At 40.9% G+C, this 27,744-nt stretch overlaps 4 protein-coding genes across 4 annotated transcripts; all 4 read right to left on the bottom strand.

Annotated features, from left to right (window-relative positions):
- Positions 1 to 2,327: 2,327 nt before the first annotated feature.
- Positions 2,328 to 7,858, bottom strand: LOC121054474 (gibberellin 2-beta-dioxygenase 3-like). Its single transcript, XM_040524330.1, has 3 exons — positions 7,282 to 7,858; positions 3,869 to 4,220; positions 2,328 to 2,762 (listed from the first exon to the last, which is right to left on the bottom strand). Exons 1-3 carry the CDS (start codon positions 7,695 to 7,697, stop codon positions 2,511 to 2,513), a joined length of 1,020 nt encoding a protein of 339 aa, XP_040380264.1. The 5' UTR covers positions 7,698 to 7,858; the 3' UTR covers positions 2,328 to 2,510.
- Positions 7,859 to 11,746: 3,888 nt separating this feature from the next.
- LOC121054416 lies at positions 11,747 to 15,634 on the bottom strand. The gene is made up of 6 exons (XM_040523916.1): positions 15,310 to 15,634; positions 14,791 to 15,222; positions 13,997 to 14,708; positions 13,715 to 13,914; positions 12,299 to 13,593; positions 11,747 to 12,196 (listed from the first exon to the last, which is right to left on the bottom strand). The coding sequence occupies exons 1-6, from the start codon at positions 15,632 to 15,634 to the stop codon at positions 11,747 to 11,749; spliced, it is 3,414 nt and encodes a 1,137-aa protein (XP_040379850.1).
- Positions 15,635 to 16,193: 559 nt separating this feature from the next.
- Positions 16,194 to 16,961, bottom strand: LOC102699687. Its single transcript, XM_006655028.1, has one exon. The coding sequence runs from the start codon at positions 16,959 to 16,961 to the stop codon at positions 16,194 to 16,196; it is 768 nt and encodes a 255-aa protein (XP_006655091.1).
- A 7,093-nt stretch (positions 16,962 to 24,054) lies between these two features.
- On the bottom strand, positions 24,055 to 27,497 carry LOC102699961 (mannosyl-oligosaccharide 1,2-alpha-mannosidase MNS3). Its single transcript, XM_015837879.2, has 6 exons — positions 27,264 to 27,497; positions 25,562 to 26,514; positions 25,150 to 25,411; positions 24,797 to 24,994; positions 24,526 to 24,674; positions 24,055 to 24,422 (listed from the first exon to the last, which is right to left on the bottom strand). Exons 1-6 carry the CDS (start codon positions 27,360 to 27,362, stop codon positions 24,152 to 24,154), a joined length of 1,932 nt encoding a protein of 643 aa, XP_015693365.2. The 5' UTR covers positions 27,363 to 27,497; the 3' UTR covers positions 24,055 to 24,151.
- Positions 27,498 to 27,744: the final 247 nt, after the last annotated feature.

Here is a 27,744-nt window from a genome sequence, read left to right on the forward strand (position 1 = left end):
AAACCATTGGTTACTGTGAAAATTACATAAATAAATTACAATTTCACCACGTTTTACTTCCAAAGTTTCACATTAGACAAAACCAATCTTTTCACTTTAAGTCGGATTGTTTTTTTGTTGTTTAGTTTGGACCACCTCCAAACTATTTCACATGGATGGCAGCGAAGATGGCGCTGGATAACCAGCCTTGACAATCATCTTCTATTTCTCGACACAAATTAATTGTTTTGTGCTAGCATGGGCATAGACTGTGCATTGCAGTGTGGCTTGGCATCCTACTTCCACCCAACTGCATGTGCATCATCCTTAGCCGTTTTTCTTTTTTTGAAACTTATGCCTTTTATTAATATATTTAACGATATTTACATGCAAAGTACATGCGATATTTTTAACCCCGAAAGGGTAAGGGTGTCGATTTTGTCGAGCGACAAGATGGAGCATAGTATATATGCATAAGATTTTGACATTCCCTTTTTGTAGGTGCTTAAGCTGGCTTTCTTCTTCATTCTCTGGACATTCGATCTGTTACACCATTCAGTCTTCTTGGCATCCATTTGATGTTGATTGGGTGGTCTTATATAAGTTGATGAAATTTGGATACCGGTTCTTGAGGTCCAATGTCCTGGGTTAGATTCAAAATTATGTTTGTTAGTTGTATCCACTAAAGTGGAATTGTTAGAAACAATGATTGCATTGCTGATTTGGAACACTATTGTGATGTTATACGTCACCCGAATCCTGCAAGCTCTGCCTGTAAAGGAGAACTCCAATCTGCGCTGCAAGCTTGTATGAGCATAATTTTGTGGGTGACTGGATCGTGAATAAAAATCACAATATCATTCAAGTTGTCCTTCCCGGATGCATCAACATAGCACGGTGAATTTTCATGTATTTCATTCTATGTATCTTGTTATTCTTCCTCATGTATGTAGTAAGCTTTTCGCATTGCATTTGCTCCATTGAGCACTCGTCCATGTTCCCAAATTTTTTGAGTTGAAGACTAGTTCATTCCTTGCTTTCAAGATTTACCATATTCTTGGCCTGCACTACCGTTAGCTAAAATGTAGGACATGATGTCTGTAGAAATCAGAAACAAACCAAACCAGTCTACTGGAATTACATTTCAAGAATATATGGGTTTCATTTTCAGTTTGCTGACATCTAGCACAAAGATCATTTATAGCTGAAATTCTCTGATCAAAGCTAGCTGGCACAGTGAGTGCTCCTCTCAAAAGCCCCCAAGTGTAATTCGTTTGTATGAAATCTCTAATTACTAATACCAAATCTCTAATTACTAATACCAGGCAACTCTTTGTTACAGCATCTCCAACAGACAATTCAAATTGAACTCTCCAAATACCAATTTGGCCACTCCCTATTTTTTTTAGTCATTCTAATTCTTTTTTTTACTCCAACAGTCTTCCTATCCACCCTCTCTATTTTAAATCTATGATAACTAGGTCCCATGTATCATCCTCTTCTTCCTCTTGTTCTATCCCTCTTTCTCAATCTCTTTTTCTCTCTCCTTTTCTCTTTCTTTCTCTCCTTTCCTTCCGGAGGCGGCGGCAGAGGCAGGCCACGCCGGCGCCGGCGCGAGGCGGCTTGCGCGGGGCGGCTGGGAGGCCGCGCGTGGCGGAGCGACGGCGGGAAGGCGGGGCGGCTCGCATGAGGCGGCGTGGCGGGGGGAGGCCGCGCGGGTAGCGCGAGGGGAGGCCGGGCGCCATGACATCGGGTTGCTCTGCCGCCTTGTGCTCCTCGACGGCACCATCCTGCCCGCGTGCGACTGCCTCTTCGCCGACCTGCTCCATGATGGCGGCGACACAGTGACGACGAACCAGCGATGGCGGTGACCCGGTGACGACAAACCGGCGACGGCGGCGACCCCGCGTGCTGTATTGTTGTAGTAGTAGTACTGTAGTAGTACTGTTTGTGGGCCTACACATGGAGCCCACAGATGGTAAGTCAGAACTGGCTTGCCAAATTTGGTAAGTTGAGGGAAGCCGGATGCCTTGGCCATCCGGCTGGCAAGTCTGTTGGAATGTCAATTTTGGTTAAAATAGCTAAATTTTGGGTTGGAGAATGAGATAGTATTTTTGTTAGAGATGCTCTTATGTATGGAACCAGAGCACACGGACCTTTTCAGTAGCTTATGTCTAGATTCGTAGTTAAAAGTTTCTTTTATGAAGAAAATACGAATGACAGTATCTAAGTACCTAGATCATACGAGCAATGCAAACTAGCTAAGTCAATTGTCAACGATGACTTGAGAAAAATTCGGTCAACCGAGAATTCACAAAAACCGACGAAAACAAACTGTAAAATGCTATGAGCTAATCTGCTGTGTGCTGCTTGTATCAACACGAAAAAACCTTGCTCGTCAACACGTGTATACCAGCCATTACAAACACGACGGGCAAAAAGAAAACAAGAAATCAAAAAGCACAAAATAAAAGCACAAACAAACAGTCTGTACACACTAGTAAATTAAAGAAGAAATGTTAAAAAGAAAATCAGTGAGCTTCTGCTTCGAAATAGCAGAGCCTGTTCTCGGCCAGCTTGGTCCTGTAGGCAGACGCCTTGTACTCCCGCCAGGTGAACTCCCTGTACCGCCGCCGGCCGCCGTCCTCCGCCACCAGCCACGGCAGCGGCGCCAGCCTCTCCCACGGCGGCGGCCCGGCGAAGAAGATGACCGACACACGCGGCCGCGCGCTGCTCACCATCACCCGGTGCCTCACGCTCCGAAATCTCCCGTTCGTCAGCACCTGCACCAAATTAGCTTGTGATTCAAATTTAATTCCGATTAAGTGTTTCATGTGTGCGATGGCAATCGTGCATCGGATGTACTTTCCAACGAAGAAATCGTGCACTTCCTCTCTGATTAATTCGACCACCTGGCTACAGCGGAAGTCGGCATGCGTGGACCAAACCAATATGGAATCTGCTAGCGTTGCCGGCCGGCTGCTCACACCCAAGAAAGCCTTTCTTTCTTTCTTTTTTTTTTCCTCCCTTGGACCGCATGCACGTACGATTGCCATGATCAATTTGATCATTGTACTACCTTGCTTTCGTATCAGTGTGAAGCCATGTGCTTTACTTTGGTCTTTATTAGTATGAAATTCTGAATAATGACTGATAACTTTGAGAGGTTTGGCTGTCTGACAACACACCGACTGGCAGATTGGTTCCCCAAAAGGTTGGCTGATTGGGAAGGACTTTGACATCCACACATTTTTTTTTTCTTTTTTTTTCTCTTTTTCAATCACATGTCATAGTTCAACATCGACATCTCCTGGACCCTACAGCTAAACCTACCAACGGAGAAGAAGAGGTGAAAGTTTGATACACTTGGGAACTTATTTTCCGCGACAGAAGTTCCTTAACAGCAAAGAAAAAATGGAGGAGTCTTTAGAGATTGAGTCCATAGGAACTTTTTTTCTTTACGACTCTTGAATTATTCCCGAAAATCTTTTGGAACTCCTATAGAATACTTACCAGTCTTAAAATAAGTGCAGTCTTTTACTTTAAAAAATTTAAATTAGAAGACAACGAGGGAATAGCTTATTTCATGATAATTGTGGAGTAAAACTAATACCGCAACACCTCGTGTTTCCTCTTGCACCCAAAGGTTGTTTGTTTTTTTTTCCTTTTTCGGTACTATCAAATGATATTTCTTTTACAAAATCACATGGATTTGTGTCATATAGGATTCGTGGTGGCATGACATCCTACTCTTATGACTTCCATGTCAATGTGTTATGGGACTCCTATATTCTTAAAAATCCCAAAAGTTACCAATGCTAAGTGATCTCGTTAAGCATGTTATAAATTTCATTAATTCTGCGAGTAACATTAGTAGTAGTGTGGTTACCTGTAAGACATCTCCGACGTTGACGAAGAAGGAGCTCCGATCGGGCGGGACGGAGGCCCAGGTGCCGTCGCGCAGGGAGATCTCGAGGCCGGAGGTGTCGTTGGAGCGGAGCACGGAGATGATCTGGGGGTCGGTGTGCTCGCCGAAGCCGGTCAGCCTGCCGGGCTCCGGCTCACGCTCACGCTCGGGGTGGGGCGGGTAGTGGTTCACCCTTAGCATCGTGTCGCTGTCGTCGCGCGACACCAGCCTCGCCAGCGCGTCCTCCTCCTCCAGCCCGAGCCCTTCCGCCATCAGCCCCAGCACCTCGCGCGCCATCGCTCGCACCGCCACCACGTACTCGTTTAGGACATCACTGCAATGGAATTAACGTCGTAGAACTGTAAATTATGGGGTAATCGTTTTACGGCATATTTGCAAACTAATGAATACGCCGTGGGAAAATAAACAAAGCAATTTATAAATATCGTGTTGATAAAAGTTATATATATATGCTATTGGTAGATTAAAAATCAATGCTAGAAAATAATAGTACATTTAGAAAATAAAAGCAACTTCAATATTATGTTTTAGGCTGTGTACATTCTTGTTGAATGATGAAATACAAAAGATTTTATATTTTACGTAGCTATTTAGTGGTATAGATGATGAATTAACTACTTAAAAGTTAAAAAAAACTATTTTATAGAGATAAAATGATAAGCTTTTATATAAAAACTTTTCGGATAAAACATACCGTTTATCTATTTAAAAAGTCTTAGAAGCAAAAAAAAAACTGAGGAAAAAACTTTGAGAAGAATGCAGCCTTAAAACTGAAATTTTGTTTGTCACTGCTAAGTTAGTAAGTTAACCAGCACACTCTTAAAATTATACTACCGTCTCTATCCAAATATATTTCGCTTTGAGCACTCAAATATATTCTAATAGAGGCAGTGCTTTTGAAAAATCATACTAGTATATAAGTACTTGGTGCATCAGTTTTTAGGCTCACAATAATTGGTGGTAAGGAAATGAGCCCAGTGGTATGTGAGATGTCACTGTGGGCCTTTTTTCCCACGCTGGCATGCCGAGCAGGAGTGTTTCTGGAAAGAGACTTGACACGACCAAAGACATCGAAAAGAGAGCCATTAATTGAGGCCAGCTTGAAGTAGGTCACATCACCACAGTGGCAACCACACGTGCGCCAACGATTAAAAAAAAATAAAAACTCACAGGCAGCAAACACACGTGACCCAATTCTGAGCTCTGAAAAATATAGTAAAATAAAATTCACAGTCACGAAATTTTATATTAATGTTGCTTTCCAAAAAAAAAAGAGTCTGAAATATGCAATGTTATTTTAGATCCATGTTTGTCTTTTTGGTATATTTATAAAATAAATTATGAATAAAATTTTTATAAACTGTTCTTAATATTCAAAAATCAAAGGTTAAAAATAAATTATCATGAAAAACTTTAAAATCTAAATTTAAGGTTGAAAATTAAATTGTAGGAGTGAAAAATTGTGGTAGTTGCTATCAATTATACGCATGGTATGTTATCAGTACAAAATTTATAAGATTACAGACTTACTGTTATGTCATTCATTTCTACCATGGGGTCAAACATTGCATGGGTGTGTGTGTAATATGGGAAAATGGCAGAAAAATATCGAAGGAATGGGATGAGAACAGTGACTAAGCAAGTGGTGTGCAAAGGTGATGCCAGGTGACACGTAGGGTTGATGCAGGAAGCAGAGGGAACCTGCTGATGTGTGCTCATGTGGTGAGGGGCATATGTACATGCATCAGAGAATCAAAATTGCATTAGTGACTTTTCAATTAAAGCTGAAATCTACTCGGGCCCTGTTTAGTTTCTAAAAAAATTTCCCAAAACATTATATATCGAATCTTTAGACATCTAAATAGAGTTGATGAAATGAAAAACTAATCGCATAGTTATGTGAGAAATCTTGAGACGAATCTTTTGGGCCTAATTAGTCCATGATTAGCCATAAGTGCTGTAGTAATCTATATATGTTAATGGTTGATTAATTACGCTTAAAAGATTCGTCTCGGGGTTTCTGGGCGAGCCGTGAAATTTGTTTTTTTATTCATGTCCAAAAACTCCTTTCGACGTCCGATTAAACGTTTAACGTTTGATGTGATTTTAGAAATTTTTATTTTCCCGACTAAACACCCCCCTCATACATGGGCTCAGTTCTATCACAGTGAGGAACAGATAGGCAAACCAATAATCTCACAACAGAAAGGAAAATATGTCAATAATCTAGGGCAGAATATTAATCTAGTGTAGCCGTGTAGGCTGTGTAGCTGGAGATGGCTGAGGAAATGGTACAAAGGCGCATGCCGTGGAGTGAGCTTAGCAAAAAATAACATTAGATTCTCTACTCTTGCACCTATGTTTATACTGTTTTCATGTATGTTTATAAACCATAATTTAAATTTTTAGAGGTAATTTTTAACTTTTTCATTAAAATTTATTTTTTACTTTAGGTTTTAGATCGTATATAAAAATTTTATTTCTAAATTATTTTCTATTTATAAATATATTATTTGATTTTTAAAAATCCAAAAAATGACCCTCTTGCAACAAATACAACACGTGCTACCTTTTTACGGGTTTACCCATTATTAAGCCATCAAGTGGCATCATCCTACCCAAACACGAATATTACTTAGTACTACCTGAAAAGGATTTAGATTTAGATGCATAAGCATCACGTGGTTAAAAAACTGTTCTTGATAAAATCGTGAAACTTGTGGAACCAGAATGCCAACACCAAATTAATGAACGACCACGAAAAATGGGTCAAAAATACTAGTATAAAGGTTTCATGGCTAAGAACAAATGTTCCAAAAAGAAAATCCAACATGATATTTCCATTGCCTAACTCAATTCTGGAAAAATGACTTTATGTTTCTCATTGTTTTATAATAAGATTATAATACAGGTTAACGACAGAGGACAGAAGCCACCAAATATAAGAAACATTCGTTCTTTAATATTTTTTTCATAAACCCAATTTAAATAAAATTGAAGAGCAGTCTTCAGGGGAAAAAAAAGGGATAAACACATTTAGCTAAAAGTTGATCACTTTCCACGCTTTGTTCTTGGAAGCTTTATAAAACCGTGTGCTGATCAGTGAAAAGCCTGCTGTTTCTGTAGTTTAGCACACGTTTCTTTTGCAGATATTTTTTTAGGGTAGCACGTAAAACCAAAGGACACCATTTCTGGTAGATTTTATTTTTGCGGCGACATTTCTGGTCGATTTTAATGCCACACATAACTCGAAATATTAGCCAATGTTTCAGTGGGGCCCACTGGCAGTGACTGGTGTGGTGTTTCTTCGTACGTGTAGCAAATTCAGCAATACGTAGAAACGGTAGAAGATCAAAGAAGAGCGTGCAACTCACCGGAATGAGCAGAACGACGGCGACGGCTCGCCGTGCACGGACAATGGCGCGGCGCCGGCGGCGGCGACGCCGAGGAGGAGGTACTCAACCCACCCGAGGTCCCCGTTGCAGCCTATCCTCTTGCTGCCGTACCCGAACGGGCTCCCCGCCGCCGCCTCCTTCTCCAGCTGCGGCATCGCGAAGAACGCCGCCGCGGCGGCCTCCACGCGCGCCAGGAGCGCCGCCGGCACGCCGTGCCCGGTCACCTTGAAGAACCCGTGCCCCTCGCACGCCGCCACCACCGCCCGCGCCGTGGCCGCCCTGCAGCAGCCGCCCAGGTCGACCTCCGGCACGTCGGCCAGCGGCGGCGCCGCCGCCTTCTGCACCGCCGCCGGCAGAGCGATCTGCTCCAGCTCGCCCTTCGCCAAGACCACCATGGCTGCGCGCGCGTGCTAGCTAAGCTAGTAAGCTAAAGACGATGTCTCTCCAAGAAACAGAGGAGAAGCAAGCAAGAAGCAGAGATGGGAGGGAGACGAAAGGTGCGGCGTCTCCATATAGGCATGGGAGGAGGTGCTGCTGCTGCATTGCATTGCCATTGCAGGTGTGTGTTGGAATGGTAGTATGTGTACTCTCTTCATCTGAAAATAAATAAATTTAGGACGTCAAAATATAATATATTATATTCTAGTATTTTTCTATACTTGTCTCGAAATAAGGTCATTTTTTAGCTTTTAAATACAATGTTTTAACTCTTCGTCTTATAACTCTTCGTCTTATTTGAAATTTTTTACGATTAATACTTTATTGATACTATAAATAGTACTTTATACATAACTAATTTTTTTAAGTTTTTTATAAATTTTTTAAATAAGACGAATGGTCAAAGCACTGGGCACAGAAATTAAAAAAATGACGTTATTATGAGACGGAGGTAGTATAAAGCGATTTTTTAGGTACGTGTCAGATTCATCTCTAGAATTTATTATATTAAAAACGTAAATACTTTGTAATATTAGATATATTATTATCACGTTCTAGATTTGTTTATTTAGGGAGGAAACAATATAGCAGCCTATTTGTATCCTTTGCCGCTATATTAATACTCTCTCCGTCCCACGACGACTGCAGTTTTAGGTCGTTTATATTCATATTTGATCGTATGACTTATTTAAAAATATTTTATAATTAGTATTTTTATTATTAGATGATAAAATATGACTAGTAATCAATGTGTGACTATTTTTTTATAATTTTTTTAAATAAGATAGACGGTGACACGTTGAACACGAAAATTCACGAATATAATTATATTAGACGGGATAGTATTATTTAGTTACTGAAAGGACCTGAATATTGTCCCCGTAATAACACTATCGTAATGAGATGATACACCCCGTACACAGGACATGACACCGCGGTTCTGGGGTCCGACAGTTACCTGTCGGTGTAGGATACAATGCACTGTAGTGATATCTTGCCCACCGAATTAATGCTACTGATTCATTGCACTAAGCAGCAATGGCGTCAGAGGCATCACAGGCATGGTATAAGTGGTTAAATATGATGTTTCAACGTTTCATAGTATGGTCCTTCTCAAAATCGTATACTTTGTTTGTCTCAAAATAAATAAATATTTTGATATAAGTTTCATTTTCAAATAAGCGAATACTTCAGAAGTAGAAGAAAAGAAACCAGATAATTTATAGCGCACGCACAACTATTACACCGGCCGTTTGGAAGTAATGTTTGTACATATTTCTAACTAAAACTTTATACCGGCCATTTGGAAGGGCGTGTAGATCATTTTAGCAACGTACTACTTTGTCTAAAATTAACCCAAATTTATCTTAAAATATAAAAACGTATGCACTTTTATTTTTTTTCAACCAATTGCATTATTCCATAGTTCAAGTTTTTCTACCTGCTTCTGCTTCTCAACAAATCACAATTTTTTTTCATATTAATTTAACTCCACCAACATCCTTAATACAAATGTGCAATTCTAAAACATCTTATATTCTAGGATTGAAGTATCTTCCATTTAAAATCAATGATTTATCCACTTAAATACATATGACAATAATACTATACACGGCCCCACCTGCCACTCGCCCAGGAGGATGATCTTTTTCGGTCTCAACAAGAGCTATGATCAAATCTCCGTTGATAATTAACGGGCCCATGAATGTTTTTATGGAAAATTTTACTGTTGGCACTCCTATATATGATTGTATAATATGTTGTTGATACTTGTATTTTCTGTTGTATTGGACTGGGACGACAAGATTTTTTATCTGAATAAAATGTATATGATCACATCTCCTGGTATAATCAACAGGCACATAAATGTTTTTATGGTAAGTACATTTGCACTTGTAAGTGGGGCGTATTCCTTATTTGAGCCCCCCCCCCTCCCCCCCTTCTCAAATTATACAGTAGGTCTTGATTTATCCATGAGAAAACTATGTATAATTTTCATGATAATATATTCATATAAATCTGTCACACGTACCATGTATAAATTAATTATCAGCATGGTTGTAATAATTGACATAAGTGTGCAAAAACATATTAATTAACAAAAATATGGACAATTTCTTGCCTGATTCATTATTGATCTCACAAAATCATGTGTGCATTTATCTACGAGATGTCATTGCCTCTAAGAGGGTGATTAAAAAGAGTAACAATTGTAAAAAGATGTTTAAAATGTCTTACTGACTATAATAATTAACCATTGTACCATAATAAAATCAATCATCGACCATAAAACCTAAAGATACTAGGGTTAAACATCATGTTTAATTATTCAAAAAAGGGAAAAATGACATGTCGATGTATAATTGTGTAAATAGGGAAGACATTGAAAAGGAAGGGAAACTAAGGGGCATAGTCAACTTTAAGGGGCAAATAAATAATTTTCTCTAAATTTTATTGATATTTATAGTATTTTCTTGTAGAGTTAATTTTGATTATTCATTATTGTATAGTATTGTTTGATTGGGACTTTGTTACCTGACGTAGAATTTAAGGCTAACATATTACCCGAGTTCTAGTCTATCTCATATATCTCAAATCACTATCACCCCCGTCAATAGCCGATTAGGGTATCCGATATTCATATCATTCATAGTAGTCCTTGAGCACTACATAGTTAAGATGCAGTCTTCCTCGTGGTTCATGACCAATGTCGAGTGCTCCAATTCTCTTGATTGCTCTTCTCAAGTGTTGTCCTTCTCGTTGATATCTTACAAAGATATCGTGGATGGCTTCGTTAATGAAATACTAGGTGCATTGAATAGATACACGTATTAGTTGTAACCTACTCTATGCTTAGACAAATATAGCTAAACATAGAGCCAAATAAGACTAAATCCGAAAACGCAAATCCTAAGTGCATCGAATAGGTGCATCTAATAAGTGTAACCCCAAAATAGCTAAATAGATATGGCCGACATGGGGACAAGGTCACCATTCAATGTTAGGGAAGGAGGTCTATTGTGGATGTGATAAAGTCCGATGGTGACGATGAGGCCACCCCTCAGCAGTGGTGAAGGAGGACGATCATGATGAGGATGGAGGTCACCACTCGGCGACAATAGAGGTGGTCGATCGTGGAGGCAAGGTCACCACTCGATGGCGCCAATGGATGCAGTCAACGTGGGATCAAGATCATCAATTAGCAAAGACAATGAAAGCGACCGGCGTGGGGATGAGATAACCATTCAGCAGCGATGAAGATGGCCGACGTGGGGACGAGATCACCACTCGGTAGTGACAAAGATGGCCAGCATGAAGATGTGATTGCCACTTGATGGTGGCAAAGATAGCCATCCATGGCAATGATGGAGCTTGATGGTAGCAGCAGATGCAGGCGTCACGGTGATGAACCTACAACCTTCTATCAGAGATGAAAGAGGTGTTAACAGTGCTGGCGATGCGGTCATCGTACTTTTCAAGATTGATCTTAGCATTTCCCCTATCTGGTGTGTCAACTGTCGATGTTTCATATCGGTAGAAATATACATGGTGGCACATATATATAAAATCAAAAGTACGTACAATGGTGCACAGGAATAGAAGATTATCCCGGTTCGGGCCTTCGAATATGTAGTAATATCCTACTCCTGCTGGCTAGGGGTATAGTTGTGTTTATTGGTGGAGTGTTGAATATCATTGGATCTCATGCCCTTGAGGGTCCCTATCTCCCCTCATATACCAAGGGACGGAGTTTCAAGGTAAGAATCCTTTGAGCATAGCTTTGGTTTTTTATCTGTACATGGTTTTGTTTTTTTTCTGAGAAGAGAGCCTGAACTCACTAGATAACAGGAATATTATCCTGTGCAAGCAACCCCTAGATCAGTGGTGGAACACTATACTGCCACTCAACCACCATCCGGTCAGGAGAAACCAGTTTTGCACACTCATGTGCAGGTCTATTACAAGAACGATGAACATAACTGCATCTAAACTCATCAAAACTCCTCTAGAGCTCCTTCATCCTCCGAAAGTAAGGCGTGATCCTAGAACGTTGGACCCTCTCCATATGCCAAAGAGACACCAACTCCAAACAATCGGATTCAATAATTAAAACACGAAAGCCTCTACTCCTAGCCATTTCCATACCGTACATGCAAGCGGTCGCTTCAACAGCAAGAGGTTCCAGACAATGAACCTGCCATTTTGCTCCTCCTCCAATACACTGGCCATTATGATCCCGTAGAATCATCCCCAATGATCCAGTGTTATTGGTAAGAGAAAACGATGCGTCAATATTACATTTAACCCATCCTTGTTCAGATTTCTCCCACTGTTTGATTACTACCGGCTGCTTTTCAGTTCCTTCCGAATGATTAATTCTCCAAAGATCAAAACAAGTATCCTTGACCCATGCCACTGCTTGATGGATCGGCAGCACACTACCCCCATGCCTGAACTGGTTCCTCGACATCCACAATGACCACATCCCGCACAAGATAATAGGAACATTTTCCCTCAGACAAAAAACCGGATCCAAAATATCACGAGCTCAACTCACCGGTTGAAGCCTTGGCAGCTTGACCCCTATGAGCTGTTTAATAGACTTCCAAAACCTCTTCGCCAGCGTACACTCCACCACCACATGCAAAACTGATTCTTCATCAGCACCACATCGTTCACAGTTTGCTAGCCGCTCCAAATGTCTGCGCCTGAGAATTTGTCTTGATGGTAGGAATTCATGCATCACCCGCCACCAAAACACTTGTACTTTCGGCGGAACTTTAACCTTCCAAATTCGCCCCCATACATCATTAGCTGAAGAGGATGCAACATTGGGTTCTTTCTCCTGTTGTTTCTTCACATACTGAATCTTATACGCTGAGCGGACAGAATAATGACCATGTCTCTCTAGTGCCCAAGCCCAATAGTCAGTACCACCCATCTGTGTCGGGATTCTTAGAATAGCCTCGGCATCCATGTGTACAAAATTTTCACGTATGAACTCTTCCCTCCACTTGCCTTCCGACGTAAGCAGATCAGCCACTAACAAAAAACATGCATCACCACTTGGTGTGATCAGTTTTCCCCCAAGATAATTTGGTATCCACCGATCGTCCCAAATCCTTATAGACTTTCCATCACCGATGCGTTTGATCAACCCTAGCTTTAACACCTCTCGACCAGCCAGAATGGCTCTCCAAGTCTGGCTAGCATGATTCCTTCTCCTGGTCTGGAAAAAATCTATGTCATGATAGTATCTCCCTTTTAAAACCCATGCACATAAAGAATCAGGTCTTTCAATAAGTCTCCATCCCTGCTTTCCTAGCATAGCTAGGTTGAAAAGATGAAGGTCCCTAAAACTCATTCCACCTTGTTTCTTTGGTCGAGTGAGATGATCCCATTTTTGCCAGTGGATTCGTTTGCTATCTGTGGCACTCCCCCACCAGTAATTTGCAATAATGGACCTCATCTTGTTACAAGTGTCCAGTGGTATTTGAAAGCAGCTCATGGGATATGTAGGCACCGCTTGTGCTACTGATTTGAGAAGAACCTCTCGTCCTGCACAACTAGCCTCCTTCCCACTCCAACCTCCAACAAGTCCTCTCAACCGACCTGTCATGTACTCAAAGACCCCTTTCTTTGATCTCCCAATTGCAGTAGGGAGGCCTAAATATTTTTCAGCTAAGGCTTCCTTTTCAATATGAAGTGCCTCCCTAACAACAGCTTTCATCCCATCAGAGCAATTCTTACTAAAGAACACTGCTGACTTCTCTCTGTTCACCAATTGCCCTGAACCTTTGCTATAAGCATCAAGAATCATTTGAATCCTGTCAACCCCTCTCTGGGAAGCTTCTGAGAAAATGATGCAATCATCCGCAAAAAGAAGGTGCGAAATCCTGGGTGCATGTACTCCCACACGTATCCCCCTAGATAAGTGTCACTGGACCTACAGATTTCAATAAGCAGGACAAACCTTCAGCACAGATTAGAAACAGATACGGTGAGATGGGGTCCCCCTGTCTTATACCCCTGGAAGGTTTAAAGGACTTCGTTAGCTTTCCATTGACTCTAACAAAGAACGAGACAGTAGTCACACACTTCATCACCAAGTTCACAAAGGACTCCGCAAAACCCAACTTGAGTAGCATACCATGGAGATAATCCCACTCTACCCTGTCATAAGCCTTAGCCATATCTAACTTGATAGCACAGGCACCACTTTTTCCTTTTTTTCCTTTTCAAATAATGTGTGCACTCATAAGCAACTAGCACATTGTCAGCTATTATTCTTCCCGACACAAAAGCACTTTGCTCTTCTGATATCACCTCCTCCAACAGAAGCTTCGATCTATTGGCAATCACCTTAGAACAGATTTTGTAGAGCACATTACAACGTGATATCGGCCTAAAAAGTTTAATATCTTGAGGGTTTTTAACCTTGGGGATCAGAATCACCGTCGTCTGATTCAAACCATCGGGCACTGTAGCCCCATTCATGAAATCGAGCACTGACCGCGTTAGACTTGGCCCAATAACCTCCCAGTGGTGTTGATAGAAGCCCGCTGTAAATCCATCCGGCCCTGGTGATTTATTTGGACCCATCAAGAAAAGGGCTTTCTTGACTTCCTCACCCGAGAACGGCTTTAGCAACTGTTCATTCATCCCATCAGTTACTCGGGCCTTGACATGCTGCAGCACTTCATCAGGTTCAGAGTTGCATTGGGCTGAAAAAAGATCCTTATAGAAGGAGACCACCAAACGTTCCATTTCCGACTGGGCCGTGGCCAAAAGGCCATCAGACGTCCGGAGCCCGGTAATTTTATTTACTCTTGATCTTTCCCTTGCAAAAGCCTGGAAAAATTTGGTGTTCCGATCTCCATCTTTGAGCCAATTGATACGAGATCTCTGCCTTTCCATTGTTTCTTCACGGCTCAACAGTTCTGCCAGTCTCGCCATCAACTTCCTTTCTTCCCGAGAAGGCCCAGATCCAATCGATTGTCGTCGAATTTCCTCTAGCTGAAAGCGAAGACGCTCTAGCTCCTTTTTTACCTGACTGAAACTGAGCTAAGGTTCGCACATCCTCACCAGTTCCCCAAGAAGACTCAACTGCATCCTTGTACGACGGATCTCGTCGCCACATATTCTCATACTTGAAAGTTTTAAAACCCAACCCATTCCGCCTGAGTTGAGACCGGGAGTCAATCAGTAGGCAATAATGGTCAGATTCCATCGTCTGGATATGCCGCACAAAAACATCAGCGAACATGTCCAAGAAGGATGACGTCATGAGAGCACGATCAAGTCTCACTTTTATATTCTTATCACCCTTCTGTCTGTTATCCCAAGTGTAGGGCAAGCCAACATACCCCAGATCATGGAAGCCACACACAACAACTACATCTCGGAATCCATCCATCTGGCGCTCCAATCTCCCCACTCCGCCAAATTGTTCACTTGCATCAAGAATCTCATTGAAATCCCCTGTGCATAACCACGGTTTATCACTGCAAGAATTCAAAAAACAGAGACAATCCCAACTTCTATGTCTAAACTCCCGCCTTGACTCACCATAGAAGCCAGTAAAATGCCACAACTCAGAATTTGTTACAGGATCCATGATCATGACATCAATATGCAGCTTATCATACGTTTGCAGCTGCACACAAAGCTCCTTAGTCCACAGCAAGGCTAATCCGCCGCCTCGGCCAAAACTTCCAACCCCAACACCATTCGGGAAGTTCAAAGCCCTCCTCAAAACATCAACCTTATCATCGAACAACCTTGTTTCAGAAAGAAAAACCAGTTGCAGGCGATGTAGCTCAACCAAGCTACGGAGTTCACGAACTGCCTCGGGTTGCCCCAAACCCCGGCAGTTCAAACATAGAGTTTTCATTGTGCCCGGCGGGGGCTGCCTTCCGCAACCGCCGCCGATCTCGCACTAATCTGTGTATTTGACACCTTCTGTTTCTTAGTAACATCTTCTAGAGAAGTCCCCTCCATATCCTTAGTACTCGCCAGTTGGTTCATCCAAGCATTCACTATCCCGATTGGAACCAATGCTGAGGAAACTACTGGCACTTTTGGTCGGCTATTTGTTTATACTCTTTGGTCCAAGCCCTTCGATTTTCTCTTGCGGACTTGGGTCTCTCCCTCAAGTTTTTTGGACTAGAACAGTTGGCGATTTGCAGTTGATACCAATACCTTCTCAGCCCGTTCAGTTTCATGAGCAACAGGTTTTAGAGGTGAGGTGATCTCATCCTCCTCCCCTTCCCCACTCCTTTTACCACTATCCATCGACTTTTTTCATCCTTCCGTGAAGCTGAACTTCGGCCCTGGTGGGAGCTCGACGAAGAGCCACTTCCAAACGAAACTGCTGCAGTGGCCGGAAAGCTCTGTACCTTTTTGCGTCTTTCCTCCGTTACCCTAAGATGTAAATCCCATGGTAGCTTACCCTAGTCATTCCGAGCAGCAGGGCTGGCACACTCCAACTTGGAATGACCCATAACCCCACACGATTTACAAAAGAAAGGAAGCTTCTCAAACTGAATTTCAAACCACTCAGGCACTCCATCTTTCTTTGTTTTTAGTAGCACTCCCCTCCTAATAGGTTTTGCCACTTCAATAGCTACTCGACCACGTAGAAAAGGGCAACTAGCTTCACCATCCTTATCTACATCAATGCCAATCACTGACCCAATAAGGCCTAGAGCATGAACTCCCCGTTGTCTGTTCATCCATCCAACTGGAAGGTTCAGAATCCTCACCCAAATCTCCATTTTATCAAAAGCAATTTCAGACGGCTTAAGACTTTCATCATACTCTTGCAGTATGACCCCATGCCTACCCACTATCCAAGGCGAGCCCCCCAAAACCCGCTTCAGATCATTCTCACAACCTAGTGAAGCAATAAACAAATTATTACCTTTCTCCCCGATCGCCCTTATCTTCAGGCCAACCGGATTTCCCCATGCAGGTTTCATAGCCTGCTGGATCGTTGTAACATGCAACGTTGCCGGCGACAAGACTTTGCCAATAAGTGCCAGTTTTGTTTGCCCTCTGACTTCGTCTTCGTCCTCGTCACTGAACGCAGCTACTTCACCTTCATCTGTTGTCAGATTCAGATTCCGCAGTAAGTCAGTGACATTGTTCTCCGGTAAGATCGGATCACAGGATTGGTTCATGGAACCCCCTCCTGATCTTCCACTCCCTGCTAAATCCATTAGTACACAGCACGAGAGGGAAACAAAACAAAGGTGCAACACACACAGATGAGATACGTATACACAAGCGATCCCGACTAGGACCTAAGCGGTGTTGTTCCCTAGCGGAAATTTGGTGGTCGACGGCGCCGAACTGGCTAACCGGCGAGAGGCGGAGGCCGTCAGGCGACTGGAACGTCGTCGACGGGGCGTGGTCACCGTGGCCGAGAGGCCGGCGGCGTTCTAGACACTAGATCTCACCGGCGAGGTGTGATCGAGCTCAGTCTCGGATCGCCACTACATGGTATTGTTTTGATTGTGACTATATGTAGGATACAAGGCAACATATTATCCAAGTTTTAGTTTATCTCACACATATATATATATATATATATATATATATATATATATATATATATATATATATATATATATATATATATATATATATATATATCCTAGATCTCGATTATCCTTCTGGTTTCCAGACCTGGGCTCTACGGAATTATATCAACATTTCTGGTCAGATCACCCTCAATCAAATTAGACATGCCATAGTATTGCATGCTCACTATGCGAGTTCACATATTCATATAATTTGTGAAGGGTGAAATAAAAGAATAATATGTTGTGTTTGCACATGTATATATTTTAAGTCTAATATTTGTACGAAAGTGCATACAAAGTAGCAATTGTTGTCTTGGGCAAAAGACAAGTGGACCCACATCATCGTACATATATGGCAAATGTCACATGTAGTTGTCACAGTTCTATGATTACGATATAAAATATTGTATCTGTATAACTACACATATAGGTGTTATCTTTTTGCTTGTTGAAACAAATGCTAAATAACATATTTATAAATAAAAAATAATTTATGAATAAAAATCTTATATGTGTATTCATGACGATCTAAAAGTCAAGGCTAGCTGGAAACATAAATTACGATGAAAATCCTAAAATCAACTTGAAATTTAAGATTAAAATTTAAATTTTAACTTATACTTATATGTGAAAAAATGGGAGTGATAATGTTCGAAGACTTTGGCATTTCGTAGTGCATGCAAGGCAGATATTATCCTGAGATAAAAGGTGAGCAATGCCCATATCCTCTCTCATGCTCAAACTCCATGTATAATTAATTATCAATGACATACCAGTACCCATTATTCCTTTTAAATACGAAATTTATTTAGTCTTTGTTACGAAAAGACTATAATCAATTATTACATAGGATACAGATTGAAAAACTACGAGATACAGAATCATAACCTAATGAGAAAAGGGAAATTACATGTATGGAGATAGACACTATCACTGAACTTGCAAACAAGATCTCTTATATAAATGCATCGACCCGCACAGTATAATTTTTCGAAGAAGAATAAATGTTTAATGGATGGTATTATCCAGACGATGATCATAATAATAAGCTATCTACACGTTAACTTAATTAGGCTCATGCTACACGTGGTATATCTATCCTACGTGACAGAGCACTGAGGTTAGCAGAAAGGGATTGGGTTTAATTGAGTAGATATGAACACAAGTCACAACACACTTATAATACTCGTAATATTATTGGTAGATGAGAAACACTAGTACTTTTCTTAGGGTTTTTTTATATGGTTAACTTTTAAATTTATGGTCTTAGTATCAATATATAAATTACAAGTATATTTAAAGTTTTTTAATAATGAAAAAATAAACATAATTAATATCTATATAATTTTAATAAAATGGACGGTTAAAAAATTGAAAGTTCAAACGTGGTGTGAGGTGGTATTTAGATTGAGAAAATTTTTGGGAGAAATGTCACGTCAAATATTTGACCGGATATCAGAAGGGGTTTTTGGACACGAATGAAAAACGAATTTCACGGCTAGCCTAGAAACCGCGAGACGAATCTTTTGAGTCTAATTAATCCGTCATTAGCACATGGTGGTTACTTTAGCACTTATGGCTAATCATGGGCTAATTAGGCTTAAAAGGTTCGTCTCAAGATTTTTTCCATAACTGAGCAATTAGTTTTTTGGTTCATCTATATTTAATGCTTTATTTAAGTGTCCAAAAATTCGATGTGATGATTTTGGAAAAAAAAATTGGAAACTAAACGAGGCCTTTTATAATGCTTTATTTAAGTGTCCAAAAATACGATCCTTTTAAAATAAGGCCTTGTTTAGTTTCCAAAATTTTTTTAAAAAATATTACATCAAATTTTTGGACATCTAAATAAAGCATTAAATATAGATGAACCAAAAAAACTAATTACACAGTTACGTAAGAAATCTTGAGACGAATATTTTGAGCCTAATTAGCCCATGATTAGTCATAAGTGCTACAGTAACCAACATGTGCTAATGACGGATTAATTAGGCTCAAAAGATTCGTCTCGCGGTTTCTAGGCTAGCCATGAAATTCGTTTTTTCATTCGATCCAAAACCCCTTCGAACATCCAATCAAACATTTAACGTGTCACTTGTAGTAAAAATTTTCTCAATCTAACCCCCACCTAAAGTTCGGCGGGGGCGGGCCCCTGTGGTCGGGCATCTCTGATGATTAGCGCGTCCATCGATCCATCCATCAAATGATTCCATTCAATCGGTCCCTTTCTGAGAAGAGCAACACCGCACACCCCATTTCTTTACGATATCCTCGCTGCCCTGCCGCGCGCGCCCCCACACGCCGCGTGTCGCCGGCTCCCCATCCCCTCCCCGCGCCCACGCCACGCCGCCGAGGGCCGGCCGACCGCTTCGTACTAGGTTGCTGCAGCTGCACGTTGCGTTGGGTTTGCCGTTTGCGGCTGCAATGGGTCGGGTCGGGTTGGTACGGGTATGGGTACATCCGATACATGCTTTTGCCAATCCAATTAATATTTAATAGGATTGATAGTATTCAGGTCCATAACCGTTGAGCACGGGTATAACCGATGAGCACCCAATAAATTTTATATGATTAATACCTCGATAGACAGTTAATTAAACAAATAGCAATAAAATCAATAAATAATAAAATTACCATGAGGGATTAAAAGAGCAATGCAGCAAATTATAAATAAGCTACGTAATTTTATCGAAGTTTAAGATTTTAATGGGTTAACGAAAAATATGTATGAGAGATAGACCAAAATTAATCTGTTCATAAATTTTGGATTAAGTATAAGTTATTCATGGCTAAAATATACCCATTAAATTTTTGGTTACAGACGAATGTATATATGAAAAAAAAAATATACTCATACACATGGGATTGGGTGGCCACGGATACCCGAATCCGTAGGCAAAATTACCGTCCTAGACCCGTCGGTAAAAATGTAAAATTGCCGTCCCCAGCGGCTGCGTTGCGTCCCGTGCGGTACCACGTACGCGCGCGCGCTCGGATTGAAAAGTGCACCCACCGCGTGCGGGTGGGGGCGGGTGGACGCGGGCGGGCACGCACGTACACGCGCGTACGCCGCGCGCTGCGTGCACCTCACTCACTTACCTATATCGATCATCGTACGAGCCGCTTGCTGTCCCGGCCGCGCGTCGCCGGGGGTCGGTCCAGCGCAGCGGCGGGGTTCTGTGTGCGCCCTCCTCCTGATGACTGACGTACGGGGGTGGTTTGTTTTGTTTGATCAGTGCACTGAACATGCATTGCATGGACACGCCGGCGTCAGAGGACACTGGACAACCGCCGATGGCGTACGGCTCGCTTTATATGGCCTTTGTCTGCGTCACCCATAGTCATTCGTACGCTCGTCTTTTTTATAGGCCGGAATTTTAATTTTAATTTAAAAGTTTTAAATTGCAGATTGTTTTTTATTTTATAATCGTCATGAACACGTATATAAAGTTATAATTCACATATTATTTTTCATTACAAGTATATCATCTGCCATACCAAACAATTAACCCCCTCTGCTACTCCAGGACTAGGATAGTATTAGGTACCATCCATATTGTTTAGGCTAGCTCGTATACTTACGCGCCGATCTGTGTATACCTATTGACTAATATCGACTTAAAATTCGATTTTGTCGAAATGCATAGAAAAATTCCATCATTCTTCCCGCATATGTAGTCCTAATTTGCTTTCCTCTTGCCCCTTATCTTTTCGTTTAGGTTCATAAGCCGAAATTTAAAAATTCTATAGTTGATTTTGGGGTTTATTTTATTGTATTTTATTTTTCAGTAAGTAAACCACTAAAAACCGTATGTAGACATTTTACTCACAAATTTTTTTAATTGTTTTTCAAAAGCAAAATGATAAGGTTGTAAGACTGTTCCAGTTGTCCATTGACCTCACTTTTTTTAAAAAAAACATTGTCCATTATCAGCACAAACCATGGGTGTAGGCACGTAGTGGGCCATACATAAGCCCTGTTTAGTTCCTAAAATTTTTTTCCAAAAACATTACATCAAATCTTTGTATATCTAAATGAAGCACTAAATATATATGAACATTAAAATTAATTACACAGTTATGGAGAAAATCATGAGACAAATCTTTTGAGTCTAATTAGCCCATGATTAGCCATAAGTGCTACAGTAACCAACATGTGCTAATGATGGATTAATTAGACTCAAAAGATTCGTCTCGCGGTTTTTCGGCGGAATCTGAAATTTGTTTTTTAACTATGTTTAATACTTTTAATATATGTCCAAAGATTTGATGTGATTTTTTTTAAAAAAAATTGTAAACTAAACGCTGCAATAGTTTCATACTGGACAACTATCTATGAACAGCTTTGAAGGACTGTTCACTGAAGTGCCAACTGCCGAGCAAGGAGAGGCCAGCTATAACATTCTGGTACCGAAGATTTTGTTTTTTTCTTGTTAACACTCCAGAGTATACGTTTTGATCATTTGTCATTCTGACATTTGTTGGATCAGATGGTCATACCTCAGGGTTTCCTTACCACATGACTATCGTAGTAATCAAGCTTACCTTTAAGGTGCGGCAGTACAGAAACTATCCAATATCAACCAAGCTAAAAAAATTAAACAAAATTTTAATTTTGTCTATTAATTTTGTCCATTTCCACTCAATTTTACTCGGTAGGTTAAATTTCACCCACTAGAGAGGTTAAACCATCCCCCGACTGTAAGGAAACCATCACCGTCAGCATATCAAAGTGACATATCATCAGTTTATTTATTTATTTCCCCTTTTTTTTTTTCGTCGACGTGTAATGAACGGCCGGATCCATAGCCCAGCCTATATACGCTTTCAACGCCTCTGCTTCCCTCCAAATGAATTGGACCCATTGAGACGGATTCCACTCTAAGGGTCTGTTTGTTTACCTAGAGAATTTTTTATTTTCTATCACATCGAATATTTAGACACTAATTAAAAATATTAAATATAGACTATTAATAAAACTCACCTCATACTCTAGATTATTTTGCAAGACGAATCTATTAAACCTAATTAGTCTATGATTAGCGAATGTGATGCTATAGTAAACATTTACTAATAGTGGATTAATTAGGCTTAAAAAATTTGTCAAATAAAATAGACTTTATTTATGCAATTAGTTTTGTTATCGGTCTATATTTAATACTCCTAATTAACATCAAACATCCAATGTGATAAGAGAAGAAAAAAATCCATGGATCCAAAACAGCACGAGAAATCTTGCAGTTGCAGCATGACATCAGCCCAGGCGCCCAGCCATAGTCAGCCAGCATCGTTGGATGTTGGTCGCCCATCCTGTCTCACCTGGATCCAGCTTTGCTGCAGCCGGCGCTTCCTTGTGAGTCTTGCCGTCTTCTTGGTCTTGGACCACCAAGGTGGTAATAATAATGCAAAAGCATGGCGGCTGGGTGACAATGACTATCTGGCATTCAGCTTTTAGAACACTGGAAATACTGTGCCTGCCTGCCAAGGGAGCTCAATTCGAAGTCTACATTTTTTTTCAAGGATACACAAACCAAATTAAATGCATCCATCCCAAAACATAAGGATTTATAGGTTGTTTAGCAAAGATTAAGTTTGAGAAGAAAATGACTAGGATGAATGGGATGTGAGGTGGATGAGGATAAATGGGAATGGTTTTGAATGGAAAGTAATTATTGGGACAAATAGTACTGCGAATAGTCTTATATTTGGTACAACATTCAAATCACAAGTATTTGTAGGTTAGAAAGGATGGGAGTAATTTAGGAACATCGACAGATATAACTCATGAGTCATGACGGTTAGTCATGGCTTGGAATCATCTAAAGCTAGATTCAGTATTCCCCTTGACAGAATACATATGTTCGGACAGACAATGGCTTCATAACATAATCAGGTACGGCTATTCTACCTTTTCTGCGTCAAAAGAACATAATAAAATACTCCCTTGGGATGGAGGTAGTACTTTCTTCCACTTGAAGAACAATAATACAGCATTGAGCATATTTTATTATAAATCTGAAACACGATATAAACCGAAACAAAAACTAGTACCAAGTGGATTCAATGTTCAAGGATGAGCACGCATGAGTGCACACCATTCTGCAGAAAACTTATTCAATAAAACAAAGGAGACACACATCAACTAATCAACTAATATTTTCTTCATTTGATATCATCATGGCATGATATTTATTGATATCATCGTGCAATATTAGTATCTAATGTAATAAGATTTTTTCGATCATAGTCACCTTGAACTTTGAAGATATTTTTGTATTTCAGAAACCACAGTTTTCAGCGGAGATTTAGTAAGTACGGTACTGCTACTAACACAGACAAGCCAAAACATTAACCATGCAAAATGCTATCAATAAAATGATAAGATAAGAAGCTTACAAATATATTTGCACTAACCATGTAGCCAGGGAGCAACTTGTGAACAGGATGGGATATCTGACCAGGGATCAGGATTTCTTGAAGATAAATTTCAGTGTAATCAGAAGCTAATTCAAAACTGTATGTGTTTCCAGTACAGGATGGGATATCTGATCAGAGAAGTTTTGTATCCTTTCAATAAATACAAGTACAATCTCCAAATCTTTGACAGTAACTCCATCCATGAGCAGTTTGCTTCTAAGAATGACTGACACTACTTCAAGCAAATGCAACAGGAGCATGTGAATCTAAAGGGCTACTGGCATGTATCTGGCTCTCATTGTCCCGATAATTTTGTCCGGTAACTATTTCTCGCGTATCTGTTTGTGTTTGGTTACACTTTTCACATGATATAGTAAATGAACTACACCCATTAAAACACTTCGAAACTATACTGAATGAGAGGTCTGTTCAGCAGACTGAATGATTGGAAGTGGATGGGCCTCTGTGTTGAATACATACTTATCTAGTGGAAGAATACTGCTTTCACCAAAGAGCAAATACAAGTATTTCAGTGTTTCCCCAAGGAAGAAAGTTTCCATTTTGTCTCTCCTAGGTGGAGGCAAGTTTGTGACATCATCCAATGATGAATAACCACCAGAATCAACTTTTGTATACTTCTCAAAGGCCTGGAAAATCCGCCAACCCCATTCCCTATACCTGTGCAAAAGAACAGGGAATAAAAAGATGAGCCGATGGTGGCATTGTTCAAAATTGAGCAGCAGGACACCTGAAGATTTATAAAAGGAGTGTTATATCTTACTTTGGATCCTCTGTGATTCTATATAAAACAAATAGTGATTCTACAGTCTCGGGGCGCAAAAGATTGTGACGATCCAGAGGTTTAATCATGATATCATTAACATATTGAGAACTTTTGTTCCCACCATCAGGTCCTCCCTCAGAATTACCCTGTACAATGCACATGTCAATGTTTGAGAAATTAAAATGAACATCAAAATATGTGAAAATAACAGAATAATGAAGATTTCAAGAATATGTTACAATGCTCCATAACATGCAGAGCTACTTACCTCAATGTGAAAATAAGCAATTTCAGGAGCAAGTCCAGTAGATGTCACAAAGTACATTTCAACACAAGTTTTGGCCAAATCTTCAGCAAGCTGAAGATTTTCTAAGTCTTCCACAGTCAACAAATGATTTTCAAGTGCTTTTTTCTTGGTTATACCCTTTGTTGCACCCAGAGCAAGGGTACCAGGAAGAAAACACACCTACAGAATGAAGACATCCTAGCATTGGTTATCAAAGAAAACAAAGCGATGCACATCAGGGTTCAAAAAATTGATCAGGAAAAGAAAAGACTTGAAGGATCACCAAATTCTTCTTTTAATTCTAAACACAGAGGGTTTTACAATTAGATGCATACCAGGTGATCCATTTTAGGGCTAAAACCACCATTTCGTCCATAGGGGAGCTCCCCAACAAAAACCAGCCCATTTGGAATAGTTTTGCGAACAAGAAGATGCTTGACCCCTCTCATTGCTTCTGTATACATTTCAAACAGATACTTCAAACTAGTGTTACGATATTTTTCTTGCTGAACCCATACTTTCAATAGGTATTCATAGTAACTGTCACCACGAGATCCTAATCGGATATTTTCTCCACTAAATTGACCAGAGGAGGGGCTGCATATAGAAAACATAATGAGAGCACAATCAGTTCAAAGATTAATGTTTCTGATGGCAAGATGAAGCAATAGAGTACAATGGAAGGAAATTTTCTGTCCCAAACGTAATTTAGTGTCAAAACAAAGAAGGGTTTCAAATGATACATACTTGATGTAAATAGGGACCAAACCCTCCACTGTTGGGAGTTTACGCATATGCTCTAACACCTTCATTGCCTCTAAGTCATACTTTGGATCTCCTGAGATTGTGCTAAGGTAACTGTACTCCAGCTGCAATGTTGTAGCCTCAGAGGTACTGCTTAAACCATCAGGGGCTGCATGTGCAGTACGATCACGAAGAACAACATCACTGAAAGGTATAGCAGTTGGGCTTGATGTAAAGGCTAATAATAACCTGTCTGCCAGATCCTTTGAAACTTCCAAAAGACGCTCTGGATTGGCCCTTTTAGATGTCACTGGTACACCAGAGTCAGATCCTCTAGCTTTGTCTCCACCACTCAAGTGATAGGCACTAAGTAGCCCTCCCAAGACACGGATAGTTGTTTCAAATAGATTGACTTGCCCTTTCTCACTTAACTTTTTCATGAGGTTATCTTCGATCCATTTTGATGCTTCAGAAACAACATCATCAACACCCATTATTATTGCAGTGTCTAAAGAATCCACAACAGTAGCACCTAGACCTCCAAGTCCATCTACACCTCTGCGGCTTAAAGGCATAAGCTCATCATAGCCCATTGCATAATTTCGGTAGCCAGACCACGCATGTTCAAATGCTTCTTTAACTTTCTTCTGCCTCGATGCCCATTCAGATGGAGGAGACTGTAGAAGTAATGAATTGTTTTTATATATTTCATTTGGAGGGAGACGTGGTGGCAGCCTTGGTGGTTTTCTCCAAAATGTGTGAATTTTGGGAGAATCTTTCTTGGTATGTCTATTCTCTACTTTGTCATGGATCTCACCAGATACAAAACCATCTGAACTTTTGTGCGCAAATAAGTATATCAAACCAGAAACCATTAAAAGACTCAAAAATTTTCCAACAGTAAACTTTCCACATTGGTACTTGCTACTATTGGTAAACAGAGACTGGGTGGCCATCTGCATAGGGAAATAAATAGAAATTAGGGAAGAAGTAACAAACACATAAAAAACTTACAATTTCTTATTGCAAGAAATGGACCACAACTGGTATGAACTAGCTTTACAAGAAAGGAATATCGATCTATCGTCAAAGTGAAGATATAGAGTTCACGAAAGTTAATTTAATTGTACTCCTAATGCTATTTAATGAACAGTCATATTACTATTTACTACCCAAGAGATCCTACGAACTATTATATTTGTGAATTTAGTTTTAATAAATGGTGACCGAGAATTTTATTGGGGCACCGAAAAGTTAAACACTTGGAGTTCAATCTCTATGGTCATAACATGGAACAAATCTTATTTGATTAAATAACGTAAGCTAGAGGATCAGCACAAGAACAGCACGTAATTATCAGGTCAGGTCAGGTCAGATCAGATCAGACGCCCTAAGGCGCAGACGTCCTCGGACTTGACCAAAACGAATTCGGCAGCAGCCAAACCCACAGATCAGAAGTACTCAGGAACCCCATCAGGCCAGCGAAATTCCAGCATTCGCATCTCCTAAACCAAACCCAAACCGCTACTAAGACGAATCGCACACCGCCGCACGGATTCGAGGGATGACCACGGCGGCAATCGCCACCAGGCCCAGTCTCCGCCGCAAAGCCCCACGGAATGCACACCGCGCGGGGTTCGGTGAAGGAGAGAAATGGGTAGGGGGAGGGGGGAAGGGGTGGCATAAGCCGGATCGGGGAGCGCACCCTGAGGCGAGATCGGTGGCGGAACTTGGCGTTGTTGTAGGCGCCGACGCCGTCGACATCGCGCATCGAGTAGGGGAGGTGGCCCGAGCCGCCGCTCATCCGCGCGGAGGGGGGGTGTTGGGGGGGGGGGGAGTGATGAGGAAGGGAGCTTCTAGAAGCTTCTGGAAGGGAGGGGGGCGGCTACCTCCGTCGCGCGCGAGATCCGGGCGGGAGGGGAGGGGAGGGGCACGGCCGCGGGGGGCGCGAGCGCGAGGGAGGGACAGCCGGGTCGGGCTTCCGATGTTTGCCGTTCGTTGTCTGAAACCCGAAGGGTACGTTTGTTTGACCTTTCTACCAAGTTAAAATTTTGACTGAAAATCATTGTAATTTCAAGTATAAATGTATAATCTATACCTATTATAAATTATAAAAGTGTGGATTGTTTCCGTCGTCCGTCAAAATGTCTTGTAGCTATTGACGTACGTTACTTATGCTTTCATGA

The sequence above is a fragment of the Oryza brachyantha genome, chromosome 5 (assembly GCF_000231095.2).
Source record: "Oryza brachyantha chromosome 5, ObraRS2, whole genome shotgun sequence".
Classification (NCBI taxonomy): Eukaryota; Viridiplantae; Streptophyta; class Magnoliopsida; order Poales; family Poaceae; genus Oryza; species Oryza brachyantha.